Source organism: Sorex fumeus, unplaced genomic scaffold (assembly GCF_029834395.1).
Source record: "Sorex fumeus unplaced genomic scaffold, SorFum_2.1 ptg000166l, whole genome shotgun sequence".
NCBI classification, from domain to species: Eukaryota; Metazoa; Chordata; class Mammalia; order Eulipotyphla; family Soricidae; genus Sorex; species Sorex fumeus.
The window spans coordinates 506,453-520,523 of record NW_026606223.1 but is presented as its reverse complement, the minus strand read 5'-3'; the positions used below and the strand labels follow the sequence as shown (position 1 = coordinate 520,523).

The 14,071-nt window shown below is 65.9% G+C and overlaps 1 protein-coding gene across 1 annotated transcript in view; it reads right to left on the bottom strand.

Moving 5' to 3' along the window:
* Nucleotides 1-13,696, bottom strand: part of BMP7 (bone morphogenetic protein 7) — a 44,853-nt gene extending 31,157 nt beyond the window's left edge. The window contains exon 1 of the mRNA XM_056107451.1: nt 13,282-13,696. Coding sequence (XP_055963426.1) covers nt 13,282-13,696 — 415 coding nt within the window. The remainder of the gene's footprint in view (nt 1-13,281) is intronic.
* Nucleotides 13,697-14,071: the final 375 nt, after the last annotated feature.

The following is a 14,071-nucleotide window of genomic DNA, read 5'->3' as shown; positions in this document are numbered from 1 at the left end:
GTAAGAGGCCTGAATGGTGGGGAAGGGGAGGGGGGAGGGGTGAAAAGTCTCAGGGACCCTGGGCTGGTCGGAGCTTTTATCCCAAGCTTGGAATGTCCCCCTCAAGCTGCCACTCTGGGACAGGACAAGCACCAGACGTGGCTCTGACCACAGAAGCAGCATCAGAGAGACAAAAGTGGCGCGGACCGGAGCCGGTCAAGACAAGCCGGGCAGTGGCGGTCAAACCCCAGACAGGCCGGAGGGGAACCGGCGGAGGCTGCCATGCGGGCATGGACCGTCCCTGCACCATTTCCCAGAAGGCTGGTTCCAACCTGTCCCACCGACGCCGGCCCTGTCGCCCTGAAAGGGGCAGACACCGGGATGGCCAGGCAGGGGACATCACCTGCCTCGGAGAGAATCGCCCAGGCCAGGCCCCCAGGAGCTGCGGTGGTCGGTGAGCCTCGACCCAGGGCACCAGAAGGGCTGAGAGGAGACTGAGCCCCGGCCAGGAGCTCACCCACGGACCGTCACACGGCACCCCTACCCTCATGTATGGACCGTCACACGGCACCCCTGCTCCCTGCCCTCATGCAGTGGTCTCGGAATCGAGGCCTCGGGGAGGCGCTTGGTTAAACGGGGCCTGGGGAGGGGGACGCCCGGCGGGACGGGCTCCCAGGGGGGCAAAGGAAGTGAGCAGAGCCGACCCGGGACCCCACCCCCAGGTCCGGGGGATCAGGCTGGGTGCCCCAGAGCAGGCAGAGCGAGACCAGAGCAAGGCTAAAGGCTCACACTGGCTGCTGCCCCCGGAGCCCGCAGGCGACAGGTCATCCCCGTCCCCCTCACGGGCACAGGGTGCAGGGGAGCTGCTGAACCAAGCAGAGTGTGAGTGGGGCCCACCTAAGGCCCCCCCAGAAATGCCAGCTGACCACAGCGGGTAGGGAGAGGGGAAAAAAGCTGGAGGGTGAGCCCGGGACGCGTGAGGCCACGAGTGTGACCCCCAAGTCGGCACGGCCCCCTGAGCACCGCTGGGTCCGCCACGGCAGCCCCGGCCGCAGCCACCCAAACACCGAACCATGACTGCTAGGGACGGCCCCTAGACACGGAACAGTCTGCACGGGGTCTCACCCACGTGATGAGATGCACGGGCAGAGGGCTGGTTCTGGCCGCCGTGTCCTCGGACTCCGGTCAGTGGCCCAAACTGCAAGATTCCTCAGATTCCAGACACGGGCCTCTATGTCACTGAAGTGCCACCGCGGGGTGTCCCGGCAATCGTGGCTGAGCGCAGGCCCGGGCGGGGGGGGGGGGGGGGGGAGGGCTTCCTGTTCCCAGACAGCAGCAGCTGGACAGTGTGGCCAGGCCCAGGGGCACTGGCCAGTGCCCACGACAGCCCGCCCTGCCGGCACCACGGCCACGGCCATCTCCATAGGGTGGAGGCGGGCCCCAGCCATGCTGGGAGCCATCACACGTGCCCAGAGGGGCCGGGGTTAGCCAGGGCCTGCCCAGGGCCACAGCTCACATGGGGCAGAGGCATGTCCCCGAGGTCATCCGGACTTGGTCTAAAAGTGGCCGGCATGGGGGGCTCCGCTCACCGCTGCCTCGGGGTTGGGTGGGGGTGTTGTGGTGCAGGGGTCAGCGAGGGGGCGGCATCTCCACTCAGCTGTGCGTCCCCCTGAGCCAAGCCCCCCAAGCCCAGGAAGGGGGATGTCCAGGTGTCTCTGGGTGGCCGCAGAGGGACAGTGGAGCAGATGGAATTCTTGTTTTGGGGGGTTCTGCCCTCCAAAGCCGGGGCTGGTGCTCTCGGGAGCCGGAAGGGGGGGTCGCAGGCTTGTGGGGGTGACCAGTGCCACCAGGATTTGTAAACACAGCTGGGGGAGACCAGACACGCCTGGACACACCCCTCGAGAGAAACAAACGGGCCCCTTGAGGTCGGCACCCGGCACCCCACAGGAAGTCCAGAACTGCCCTGCGTCCCTCCTGGCTGGCCCCGAGTATCGCATAGGACCTCCCTACTGACCCGACTCCTACCATGGTCCCCTCGGGACGCCCTGGGGTGCATGGGGGCCCCACAAGCAGCCCTGCAGCCTGGTGCTGGGCAAGGAGAGAGTCCCCGCGCCCCGCCCTCCACCCGGGACACTGGCCGAGGAGGAGCGGGAGGGGGCGCCTCTTTCCCGGGGGCTGGGAGTGTGGCAAGAGGGACCAAGGCAGGAGATACCATATGCCCAGAAGGGGCCAGCCCAGGCCCAATCCCCGGGACCCAGGGCGTCCCCGAACATCACAGGTTCAGCCCCCAAGAATTGAGGGGAGGGTAGCACAGCGGGTAGGGCGTTTGCCTTGCACACGGCCGACCCAGGTTCGATTCCCAGCAACCCATAGGGTCCCCCGAGCACCGCCAGGAGTAATTCCTGAGTGCAGAGCCAGGAGGAACCCCTGTGCATCGCCGGGTGTGACCCCCCAAAAAAAGAATTGAGAGGAGTGGCCCCCAGATCCCAGAGCTCCATGTGAGAGCCCCCATCCCCTCCAAAAATAGAGGGACGAGATAGACGGTCCCGTTACTCATCTGGGGTCACGGCGAGAAGGTCCTGCCTGGGGCCGGGCTGCTTCCTGGAGGAGGCGACCCTCCTCCCTTTTCCTCGGCAGCATCTGACGCCTGGCGGGTCTGCGGCAACCTGGCATGCGGTGGCATCTGGTGGCCTTGCAAGGGCGCAATCAGGCGCCCCCAGAGGAGCGGCATATCCCCCTCAGCGTCCAGGGCTCGGGGCTGCAGGACAGGACTGAGCTCCGCGTCAGAGCTGGGGGCTGGGGGACGAGCTATGGCATCACGGGGGTGCGCCCAGTGTAGGGGGGACCGGGGAGCCCCTCCACAAGCCCCCACCGGCATCACAGACCCGGCCCCCCACCGTGCCACGGTCTCCTGGGAGAAATGGCCCCTTGAAATTGCAGAGGCCGGGGGCTGGAGCGATAGTACAGCAGGTAGGACGTTTGCCTTGCACGCGGCCGACCCGGGTTCGAGTCCCAGCATCCCACAGGGTCCCCTGAGCACCACCAAGGGTAATTCCTGAGTGCAGAGCCAGGAGGAACCCCGAGCATTGCCGGGCGTGACCCCCCGCCCAAAAAATGTTTTTAAAAATTGCAGAGGCGCGCCATCCGCCTGCAAGTGCCCTCAAGGGGGCACGGCCATGACCCCCAGTGGTTTCGGGGTCCCTCCCTGCCCCCACACGCCTCTACACGAAAACCACCAGGGGCTCGCTGGGCAGGAATCCGGCAAGGAGCTTTATTTATTGTTTCCTCCTGAAGGAAGTGACCTGCGGGGCCTCTCCCTGTAAACATTTACTAGCCCTGGAAGGTTCGGGGGCCCCTGGCCATTTTTAAGGGTTTCTCTCTCTCAGCAAACGTGAGGCAGAGTTGAACGTGGGATGGGGCCGTTTCACCAAGTTCAGGGTCAAGAAGGCACCAGAAAAACCTCAGTCCCCCACCTCTCGACAACAACGGGCAGCCGACCCCCAGCCCCCCCGGCCCCGTGTCTCCCCAGCTGCAGGGGACGGCGAGTCTCGGGGCCTGATCTCGGGGCCACTCCTGGTGACGATGGGCCCCAGTGGGAGGCCTGAAGGCTCAGTGCGGGGGAGGGACCCTCGGGTCCCTGCACCCAGCCCACAGTGAGGGCGCCTCCAGGCCAGAGCGCTTCCTCCGAGGTGGAGAGAAGCTTCTGCCAGTGAAGAAAGCCTAGACTCACGGGGAAGTCGCGGGGACGGCGCCGAACTCCAGGGTTCTCGCCACGATTCACAGATTCACCCGCTCGTCCACGCTCTGTCCCAGGACCCCACCGGGGGCACCGCAGCCCCTCCAGCATCCCAGTGTCCCGCTCTGCCCACAGACACGGCACAGGACACCGGGGGGCTACTTCACCCGCCTCCCCTGGACGCAGCTGCTGTGACGTCCATCTCCTACAAGCCCACATGGCACAGCAAGTCAGCCCGCACCAGTGTGTTCACACAGCAAAGCCCCCGACACACACACACACACACAGACACACACTCACACATACACACTCGGACACATACACACACACTCACACACATAGGGACACACGCACACATATATACACTCACACTCAGACACATACACAAACACACACACTCACGCACAGACACAGAGACACACACCCCCCCACACTCTCGGGACTCTGCTTTGCGTCCCTGTTGATGACTCAAGGAAGAAGGACCCGCACTTGAACCCGTGCTTGAACCCGGCTGGCCTCAACCCCCCTCCCCTGCTGGCTGAGTCAGACCCGTCTCTCCAGGCCCTGCAAACCCCACCTCCCACTGCTGCTGACCCACTGTTGGTGACCGGCGCTGCTGGTGGCCTCTGTACTCTGGCCCATCAGGATCAGAGGAGCCTGGAGGGTTCCTACCACCTCCCCGCTAAGTGCCTGCACACTGCAGAGAAATCTGGACTCGAATCACCCCCACACGCCCCGCCCCAGGGGTCCGGGAGGGGAAGCCCCAGCTCCCGGGCGCGGCTGAGGGACTCGAACGCTGGGACAAGCAGGGCCGGGCGCCCTCACCGCCAGCGTCGGAAGGGCTCGACCCTCCCTTGGTGGCCCTGATTTATGTCAGCGGCGCTCTGACCTCCCAAGACTCGCGCCAGCTGCTGCCCAGAACCCACCCCGCGAGGTCGTGCCCGGACGGGCCGGGCTGAGCCGCAGGGTCCCGGGAGGCCGGCAGCTGCGTCACGCGAGCAGGACGTGCGGGCAGGAAGGGCTGCCCGGCGGGACACGCGTCCCCACAGCCTCCTCCGCGGGGCGGGACCCGGCGGCCCGCTGGCACGAGAGCTGGAGAGGCGAGTCCCTCACAGGCGGGCTGAAGAAGTGGTTCTTCTTGCCGAGCCGTGTGAAGATCTTAGCCTCACGGAAGCTTCTAGAATCGCTGATCTGACACCTGGGACGCAGGCCCTAGGGACGCGCCAGGGCGCTGCGGGGCTGCTCCAGATGGAGAAAGGGGTCACAGGCGACAAAGGGACGCTCAGGACAGGAGGGCAGCGACTCTGGGCTCCCCCAGAACAACGTGGGGGCGGCAGCCTCGCGGGTGACCCGAGGCCCTTCTGCTTGTTCGCTTGTAGAAGGGAGCCGGGGGAGAGGGGCGGTGGGCCGAGGAGTGTGGTGGGCCCCTCGGTCTGGCTGAGGCGCTGATTCTGCAGGACTGGCGGCTGGGGCTGAGAACAGGATCTTGTTTCGGTTTTGCGGCCAACAATTCACTTGTCCACTGCGATCTCGTTATCTTGGGAAATAGGATGAGAGAGAGAGAGAGAGAGAGAGAGAAGGGGGAGGGAGGAGGGAGAGAGATGAGAGGGGGGAGGGAGGGAGGGAGGGAGGGAGGGAGGGAGAGGGAGAGAGAGGGAAGAAAGAGAGGGAAAAAGAGAGGGAGAGAGGTGGGAGAGAGGGGGAAGGAGGGAGGGGGAGGAGGGAGGAGGGAGGAGGAAGGAGGGAGGAGGGGGGAGGGGGGAGCAAGGCAGAGGTGGGCCCTCAGTGGTCCACTTCACAGATTCTTGTCCTTGGTTTCTGGCAGTGCTCAGGAATTACTCGTGGCGGTGCTCGGGGACAGATGGAACCCGGGCCGGCTGCGTGCGAGGCAAGAGCCCTACCCACTACCCGATCGTGCTGGCTCCAGCCCAGACTCCTTCTGGGGTTCCCCTCCCGGGGCCTGGAGGGAAGAGCACCTCCCTCACCCCACCCCCGGTTAGGTGTGGCCACGTGACCAGCTCTGACCAGCGAGACAGAGCAGACGCGCCAGGTGCTTCCCGGGCGGAATCCGTGAAGCCGGCACAGTCCCAGGGATCCTTGCCCTGGGCACGGAGACGAGCGGCACTGGTGGTGGCAGCTCCGTGGGCCGAGGGAGCCAAGCAGCCCCTGCCAACAGTCTCGGACCCATCTTCCTCGCCAAAACGCACCGCGTGGCTTCAGACCAGAGACATCAGGGGCTGGAGATAGTCCAGCGGGTCAGACCCTGGCCCCACACAGCGGACCCTGGTTCGATCCCTGGCACCGCAGACGGTCCTCTGAGCCCCACCCGGTGTGGCCCCCAAACACGCTCTCACGATCAGCCCTCGAATCGGTTTACCTCCCGTGCTCCTACTTTTATTTCTACTCCAGGCCAAGCTTCACGGTCACGGTCACGGTCCTCCCGTTGTTTGTGGATTTGCTCCAGCGGGCCCAGTAACATCTCCATCGTGAGACTTGTTACTGTGTTTGGCAGATTGAATACGTCACGGGGAGCTTGCCAGGCTTTGCCGTGTGGGTGAGAGACTCGGGAGCTTGCCGGGCTCTCCGAGAGGGGCAGAGGAATCGAACCCGGCTCGGCCGGGCCGGCTGTGCGCAAGGCAAACGCCCTACCGCTGTGCTATCGCTCCAGCCCAAGCTTCAGCCAGTGAAAATGCCAGAGGCGCGGGTCTCTGCTGGAGTTCGACCGGGCACGTTCGGAGCCGTGTGGAAAACACGAGGACAAAGCGGCCTCCGCGTGGGCGCCCGGTCTCGAGGACGCGGCGGGGCCGGGCAGAGACGCCCACGGGCGCGATGCCCACCGGGCGGGCGGCTGAGCGCGTGCACGCAGGCCCTGCCTCTGCGTTCCGTGGCGGGCGGCGGTTGCCGGCGCTCGGGACGGGTTTGTCTGGCGCGGACACGAAAGCCGAAAGCCGCAGAGCTGGCCCGGCAAGACCGCACAGGCCTCACGCCGAGCTGCAGGCGAGCCAGGCCGCGATCCTGGAAACCGGGCCGTTCCCATTCACAGCCAAATTTCATTAAGCCAGACAACAAAAGGTTGGAACTTGAAAGCCACTCTGGGGGTCGGCTGGAGCCGGGAGCACGTGACCTCAAAGAGGCCGGGAAACCCAACACCCTCTGAAGTCGGGGCCTTCCCAGCGGTGAGGCAGAGCTGCCAGGCATGTCGGAGGCCTGAGTGACAGGGGCCCCTCGCCCACCAGCCGGAGGCCAGCGAGTCCCCCTCTCCGAGTCCCCCTCTCCCGGGTCCTCAAGTCTGGGGAGCGGGAGCGGGGCGGGGGGTCTAAGGACCTGGAGCTCGTGGAGGCGGGGGCCTCAGTGGTAACCTAACCCACGTGGCGGGAGGCACGGCCGCCCCCCTGCACCTGCTCCAATCAAGAGCGTGGGCAGGTGGGGGGACCCGGGGATGAGAGACCAAGTGTCACCCTCCCCCAAAGGGAAAGACGCTGCTTTTTGTCCTTCTCCCAGGGCAGGGAGGATGCCACGCTGGGCCCTGGCACGCTGGGATGGGAGATACTTGGGGTCTGGGGGAGTTACTAAGACAGCAGGGAACCTGGGCGTCCCCCCAGCCCTGGAGCAGCCCAGATGCGCCCTGAGTCGTCCGCGTGACACCTGTCTCAGCCGCTCGAGGTTCGCGTGTCCGCATCTCACCTCTGGGGCCAGAGGGCAGGGAGGGCGCCCGCCGTGATGCGGCTGAGCTGGGTTCCATCCTCGGAACCCCTTATGGTCCCTCAACTCAGGAGTCGGCCCTGAGCACCACCTGGGGTGCCCCCTTACCCAATAAACAAAATAAGAAAAAAAGAACAAAACTCGGGGCTGGAGCAATAGCACAGCGGGGAGGGCGTTTGCCTTGCACGCGGCCGATCTGGGTTCGGTTCCCAGCATCCCATTTGGGCCCCTGAGCACCGCCAGAAGTAATTCCTGAGTGCAGAGCCAGGAGTAACCCCTGTGCATCGCCGGGTGTGACCCAAAAAGCAAAAACAAAACAAAACAAAATAAAACTCATCTCTAAAAGGGAAGAGCGATGCCAAAATGCCTGCCTTGGGGGCCAAAATGCCTATCTTGGGGGCCAATTCGCGTCTGTCTGGGGCCACTTTCTTGGTTTCCTTACTACAACACCGATGGGGGGTAGCGTGTAGGTGGCTCTGGGTTCCATACCCGGCACCAAAAGGAAAGAAAACAAGGAGTAACTTAATCCTGGCATCTTCAGAGGAAGGACCGAAAACTGAAATTCGAGGTAACACGCAGTGCGCCTTACTTCTCTCTCTGTTCGTAGGGTGTGTGCGAGCAGAGCTCGGACCCGAGCCCAGGGCCTCAGGCCTGCACGGTGCTGCCCACGGCCCAGCCCCTCCAAAGTGCACCCTGACCTGGCCCCACCGCGGAACACAAGAGCGAGCGTTTCTTCAGTATCTCGGCGTCCCGGCTCTCTAAGCAGGAGGGGATCCGTACCCCGCCTGGACGCAAGGCGCAGACACACTCAGAGACGGCCGGCAACTCGCAGGAAGTCACACAGCAGCGAGGCGAGGCAGCCTCCACGGCGCAAACACATGGGCTTAAGCTGCACCTCAAAGGCGCGGCTTTCCCCCCCGCCCCCCACCGCCAACACCCTCTGCTGCCACTGAGAACTTCCGTTACAGGTCGGTGGAGCCCCCCAGCCCCCCACTCCCGTCCATCACCCAGAAGGAGCTGCAGCGCGTCGGGGAACTCGGCCGGGGCTGGGAGCCCTCCGCGAGGCGTCCTTTGCAAGCCGCGCTTGGCAGCCCCGGCTCGGGCGGGCGTGGGGACAAATTAACATTGGCATTCCAAACCCAGGAAAGGAAGGAAATTGGAAACACAACCGGGACTTGGCCAGCCCTTTGAAACGCTGTACCAGGCTACCGACATCAATTAATGAAAAGCAGGGCTGTGCTGAGAGGCTCTGGTTTGGAAATGCATTAACACACGTTCGACATGTTTGTACAGGAACCGGATTATAAGCACCCCAGCTCCGAAACAATAAAGCAATTACCCTGAAACTGGTGCTCTCCGAGCTGTCATTAATTCGATCCACTCCACGCGGATCAGAAGGGCTTTGCACGCCCCCGACGCTGCCTCTGGCCCCCAACCGCGGCCGAGCTCAGCCAAGACCCGCGGGCGTGCTCCCCCCACGGCCTCGTGGTCACGCGCGCTGCCCGTGACGGCGGGGCGGGGGTGCACAGCGGACCCCCAGGACTCCTTGGCCGTGCCGTTCCACGCCTGGGGGTGGGGGGCTGTTTCTGCGGGGTGCGGGGTGGCTGGCTGGGAAGGTCGACTCCAGGATATCTGTTCCGGATGAAAGACAGACCAAGCCAGTCCCGTGTTGGTCATCTAGTATTTGCCGAATGCCGTTTGCTGCAAAACCCCAAATTCAGCTGCAGCCAAAAACAAGGCTAATAGTGGACAGTTCATGGAACAGCCGAGGTCAGGCATGGGACCGTGTGCGGCAAAGCCCGTAAGTGCCGGAGACCGGGAAGGGAAGGCTTGAAGCTCAGAGGACGGGACGCACCTTGAGCTGCCCCGAGAGGGACCTAGGAGGCTGGACAAGGCGACTTCCAACAGCACCAAAGGCCAGGGAAGATGCTGTGTGCTGCGGGCGGGCTCGGTGTGCAGGGCGGCACTGCCAGCTTCCCTGAAGACCGGGACCCCCAGCATTGCTCCCCGCCCCCGTCCCGGGGCCAGGGCTCACCTTGCCCCCCCTCTCCTGCTCCCCCCTCCGGCCGGGGCCACCCTCCCTCCTTGGATGGGGATGTGGGAGCCAGCCAGTCGGAACCAGCAAGCCGGATGAAGCAAACGGGTGATCACTCCACCACAAATGAACAGTTTCCCTGTAAATATTGGGGTTTCCTCGCCCCACGTCGCCGAGGGGAGGCAGCCACACGGAGGCACTGGAGCGGTGACCCCACCCACCCCCGCGGGCCCGGAGGAGGGCACCCCTCCCCCCCCCCATAACTAAGGTCGTCTGGTGCAAAGGCTTCTCCGGACAAAACATCCACAGGCGAAAGGGCCGGGCAGGCCGGGGTGTGTGCGGACACGAGTCTCGTGACAGGCCAGCTATGATGACCTTACCCCCTGGGGCAGGGGGACAGAGGCCATCGGGGGCGATCAGTCAGCTGGGACGGGGCTCTCCCCGCGATGACGTCACCCCACGCCACATGACTCTCGCTCACTCCGCAGACACGCGGGTGGGCAGGGACGGGCGGCCAGCTGTGTTCACCCCGCGTGGGCTCCCGGGAAGGGCCCCAGCTCCATCTGCATGAGCCGCGTCTCTGAGCCATGTGTCCCCTTCTGGCCCCCACTCCCAGCACCTTTGCGGGGTCCCGGCCTGCCTCCTTCCTGGGAACCTGGGCGTACCAACACCCTCCTCCCAGCCTCGCCCCCCCCCCAAAACATGGAATACAGAGCTGGCATCCAGGTGAGGGGGTGGGGGGGTCCCAGAAGGGAAATCCACAGAAGTTCAAACCCGGGTCACCTCCATCCTTGGGAAAGGGGAAAACGGCTCTTTGATGTCCAGACGCAGGAAAATGAGGTTTCCAAAAGGCGGCCAGCGAGGGCCAAGCCGCAGCTGCGGTGCCCGGCCGGGGACGGGAGAGGGGTGAGTGGGGCGTGTGACATCTCTATTAACCTTTGCTGTTCCCCGCGAGGGCGGGCGGGCGGGCGGGCGGGCGCCCCGGTGCTGGAATGCGGGGCGGCCCCTTCCAAATTTTTAACACAAGCCAGGTTACAGCTGCAGACGCCTGGCCCAGCAGTCCCCGAAGGAAATTTTTAAACTGTAACAGAATCTTTTTCTAATACTCTACCGTGGGAGGGCCTGTTCTGAAGGGGCAAAAGGAGAGATCTTAATGCCAAACACTTGTCAACAAAAAGGATAGCCAGATGGGACAAAGTCAAAAGCGCGCGGCCCTCCCCGCCCCCGGCTCCATTAACAAAAGCCGCTTTGAGAAGCCGAGTCCAGTAATGATAGGTTTCCAACTTTCTTTCTTTCTCGGAGCTGAACTTCGAAGATGAAACCGCGCCGGTGCCCGCATGACCCGGGCCCCGAGATAAACACGGATCGCACAGCCCTCGAGGCCCGCCAGCGTCTCCAGAAGATTCCAGAAGGAGCTGCTGGGTCTCTCCACCCAGGAGAGGAGGGCGGGGGCTGTGGCCCCAGACCCCGGGCTGCAGAAGGATCGCGTTGCCTGAGAACAAGTGGAGGGAAGGTGGTCTGTTTCGAATTCCGAAATTAAGTCTACACAGAGGGGGACTGTTAATCCAAACCAGTTTACAAATCTCGGGCTCAGGGCTGCGGGCACCACCGCCCCGGGACCGGTCTCTGCCCTCCTCGGACCCAGAACCTGCTTTTGTCGTGAGTTTCCTGGGTTCTCTGAGTCCCCCCCTTTGGGCCTGGCCGAACGCTCGAATTCCAAGAACGCCTTATAGGAACGAACAACCAGTTTGGCCGCAGACAGAAGAGAGAATAAAATAAATGCACCAGGTCTGCAAAAGCCTTCAGAGTCCGGGCAGAGGGCCCCCGCGCTGCAGGACGGCCGGCTGGTCGGCCGGGGCGGGAGGAGGGGCGAGCCCAGCCCGCGAGAGCTCCACCAACGGGGTCTCCCGAAGCCCCCCGCCCCCCCATGACCCCCACAGGAGAGCAAGCACCGGCTGGTCATGGACCAGTGACTTCCCCCGCGGTATGCTCCATATCACATGCTGTAAATTACAGGCCCGGCCAAGTGCAGGGGTGCTTCCCTTCCCCTGCAGACCCCGCTCCCACGCCACCCCGCACCCCTCCTCTGGAGGCACCTGGGAGCTGGCAATGAGGACATGGGGAGTGGCTGTTTGTTCCTGGGCTGTGGCAGAGCCGAACGGCCACCACTGAGGGGACCCTGGCCGGAGCCCCCGGCAGGAGGCGTCTCCTCCTCCAAACTGCCCCGGCTCTACCTCAAATTTTAAGAGCTCGAGAAAGAAAACAAGGTCCCGGGCGCTGTTAAAAGTCCACGGGCATCTAACCGGGAGTGATGTGGCAGAAAGCAGGAGCTCGGAAGCCAGCGGCCCCCAAACGCCACGGCCGGCCCGGCTGATCAGGAGATCCAGACAGGCTGGTCTTTGTCCTTTCGGGATGAAAGCAAGGGGCCCAACGGCGGCGAGAGGTGTGCGCACGACCCACCCCGCCGCAGGGCCGCCGAGCAAGTCCCAGCCTGCTGGGCCCTGCCTGTCCCCTGGCCAAGGCCCCCCAGGTCGCGTGCCCTGGGTCCCTCACAGCAGTGCTTTACGCCCCCCCAACTCCCAGGGCTTACAAAGACCTTCTCCGAACCCACAGCCAGGCCCGAAGGGGGGCCCCGGGACCTGCTACTGGGGGCAGCCCTGGGCGCCCAGCAGGAAGACGGTGCTCTGATGAGCTGACCCAAAAGGGCTCCAGCACCGGGCACTGGTTTGGCTCCTTCCTTCCTTCCTTCCCCGAGGGTCGGACACTGCTACCACCACGAGCGGCCAGTGAGCACAGCGCGAGTGGCCACGAGTGGGGCCCCTTCTCCGAGAAACCCCAGTTTGAAGCCCTGGGGACCTACGCGCCCAGCGGCCTCCACACACAGGAACCTGCTCCCCTCGGGCATGGGGGGAGGTTTAAGGCCGGCACCGGCTCCCTAAGGATCAGTGAAACTTCTTGACTCTGTCCTCCCTCCGATTTGGGGCTATTACTGAAGACAAAGGCGCCGGGGCCCCTTATCTGGGGCAGGAAGGATTCCGGCTTACCCCCACACACACACACCCCGGCCCCCTACCCCCGCCTCGCAGCCTCGCATCCACGCCCCGGCGGGTGCCCAGCGGGAGCTTTGGGTCTCATTATTCCAATGTTGACAAAGCACCGTGCGGTGCGGGTGGGGTGGGGGGACCGTTTCCCGTATTTGCCTGCCTTGGGATTTTCTCCGCAAGTTCCACGTGTCGGAGGGAAGGAGTCAGGAAAGGGCGCTGCGGGGCGTGTTATCTCGCGAACCAAATATCTGACCACGGGTCCCACGACGCGCGCGCGCGCGCGCGGGGCCGGGGCTGAGCCCGGGCAAAAGTCCCAGCGTCGCGCGCCCGCCGGGGCGCAGTGGCGCGGCGCGGCTCGGGTCCCGGGACGGGTCCGTCCCCCCACTGCCCCGCGCTGGGGGGACGCCCCCTGACCCAGGGGACCCCGCCCCCCGCACACCCCGCGCGCGCCCCCACCCCCAGCGCCGCGGTCGGCGCGCCGCACGCGATAAAACGCTGGAAGTGGCTCCGGTGCCCGCGCGGGACCTATCATTAACTATTTAAAATAGAAAGTTGGCGACGGCGACGCTCCCTCCGCGGGCCCGGGGTGGGGTGGGGGCGGGGTGGGGGCGCGGGCGCAGGTAGGACCGGCCCGGGGGTCCCGGGGAGGCCGGCCCGGGGGGCGCGCACGGGGCGGAGGGCGGCTCACGCGACCGGCCGCGCTGGGGCCGCGCGCGCGGGGGTGCCCGGGGCCCCCGCGGGGACCCGGCCGGCCCGACTCCCGCCCCGCGCCCTGGCGCGCTCACCCAGGTTGACGAAGCTCATGACCATGTCGGCGTCGGTGAGGAAGTGGCTGTCCTGCAGGCTGGCCAGCGGCGGCCCCTGGGTGCTGAGGAGCGCCTTGTAGGGGTAGGAGAAGCCCTGGCCGCCGGGCGCGCCGCCCTCCTCCCCCGCCATGGCGTTGTACAGGTCCAGCATGAACATGGGCGCCGAGTTGAGCTTGCCCTGGAGGTGCGGGCGCGGGCGGTGCGGCAGGCCCAGGATGGACAGGATCTCGCGCTGCATCTCCCGCCGCTCCTGGCTGCGGAGGCGCCGGTGGATGAAGCTCGAGTGCACCTCGTTGTCCAGGCCGAAGTCGGCCAGCGCGGCGCGCAGCAGCAGCAGCAGGGGCGCCCAGCCCGCCGCCGCCAGGGCCCCGGGGCGCCCCGCGCGCACGTGCATCGCGCCGGGACCCCCGGCCGCCCCGGCGCGCCCTCCCGCGGGCTCACCCGCGGCGCGCGCGCATGCCCCCGGCCGCCGGACCCGAGCCCACGCGGCCGCTCGCCCGCGCTGGCCGGGCGCGGAGGGCGCGAGACAGACCCGGCGGGGCGCGCGGCGAGGGGCGGGCGGGGTGGGAGGAGCGCCGGGGCGCGGGGGGCCGGGGGCCGGGGGCGCGGCGGCGGCGGCGGCGGCGCGGGGGGCGAGGGGCGAGGGGCGCGCTGCTCCGCGGCTCCCGCGCTGGGCCCAGCGGCCGGGCACTCGCGCGCCGACTGTGCCAGCCCCGCGCGCCCGGGTCGCGCCCAGACGCCGCCGCCGCCGGAGCCCCGGGGCGGGGGC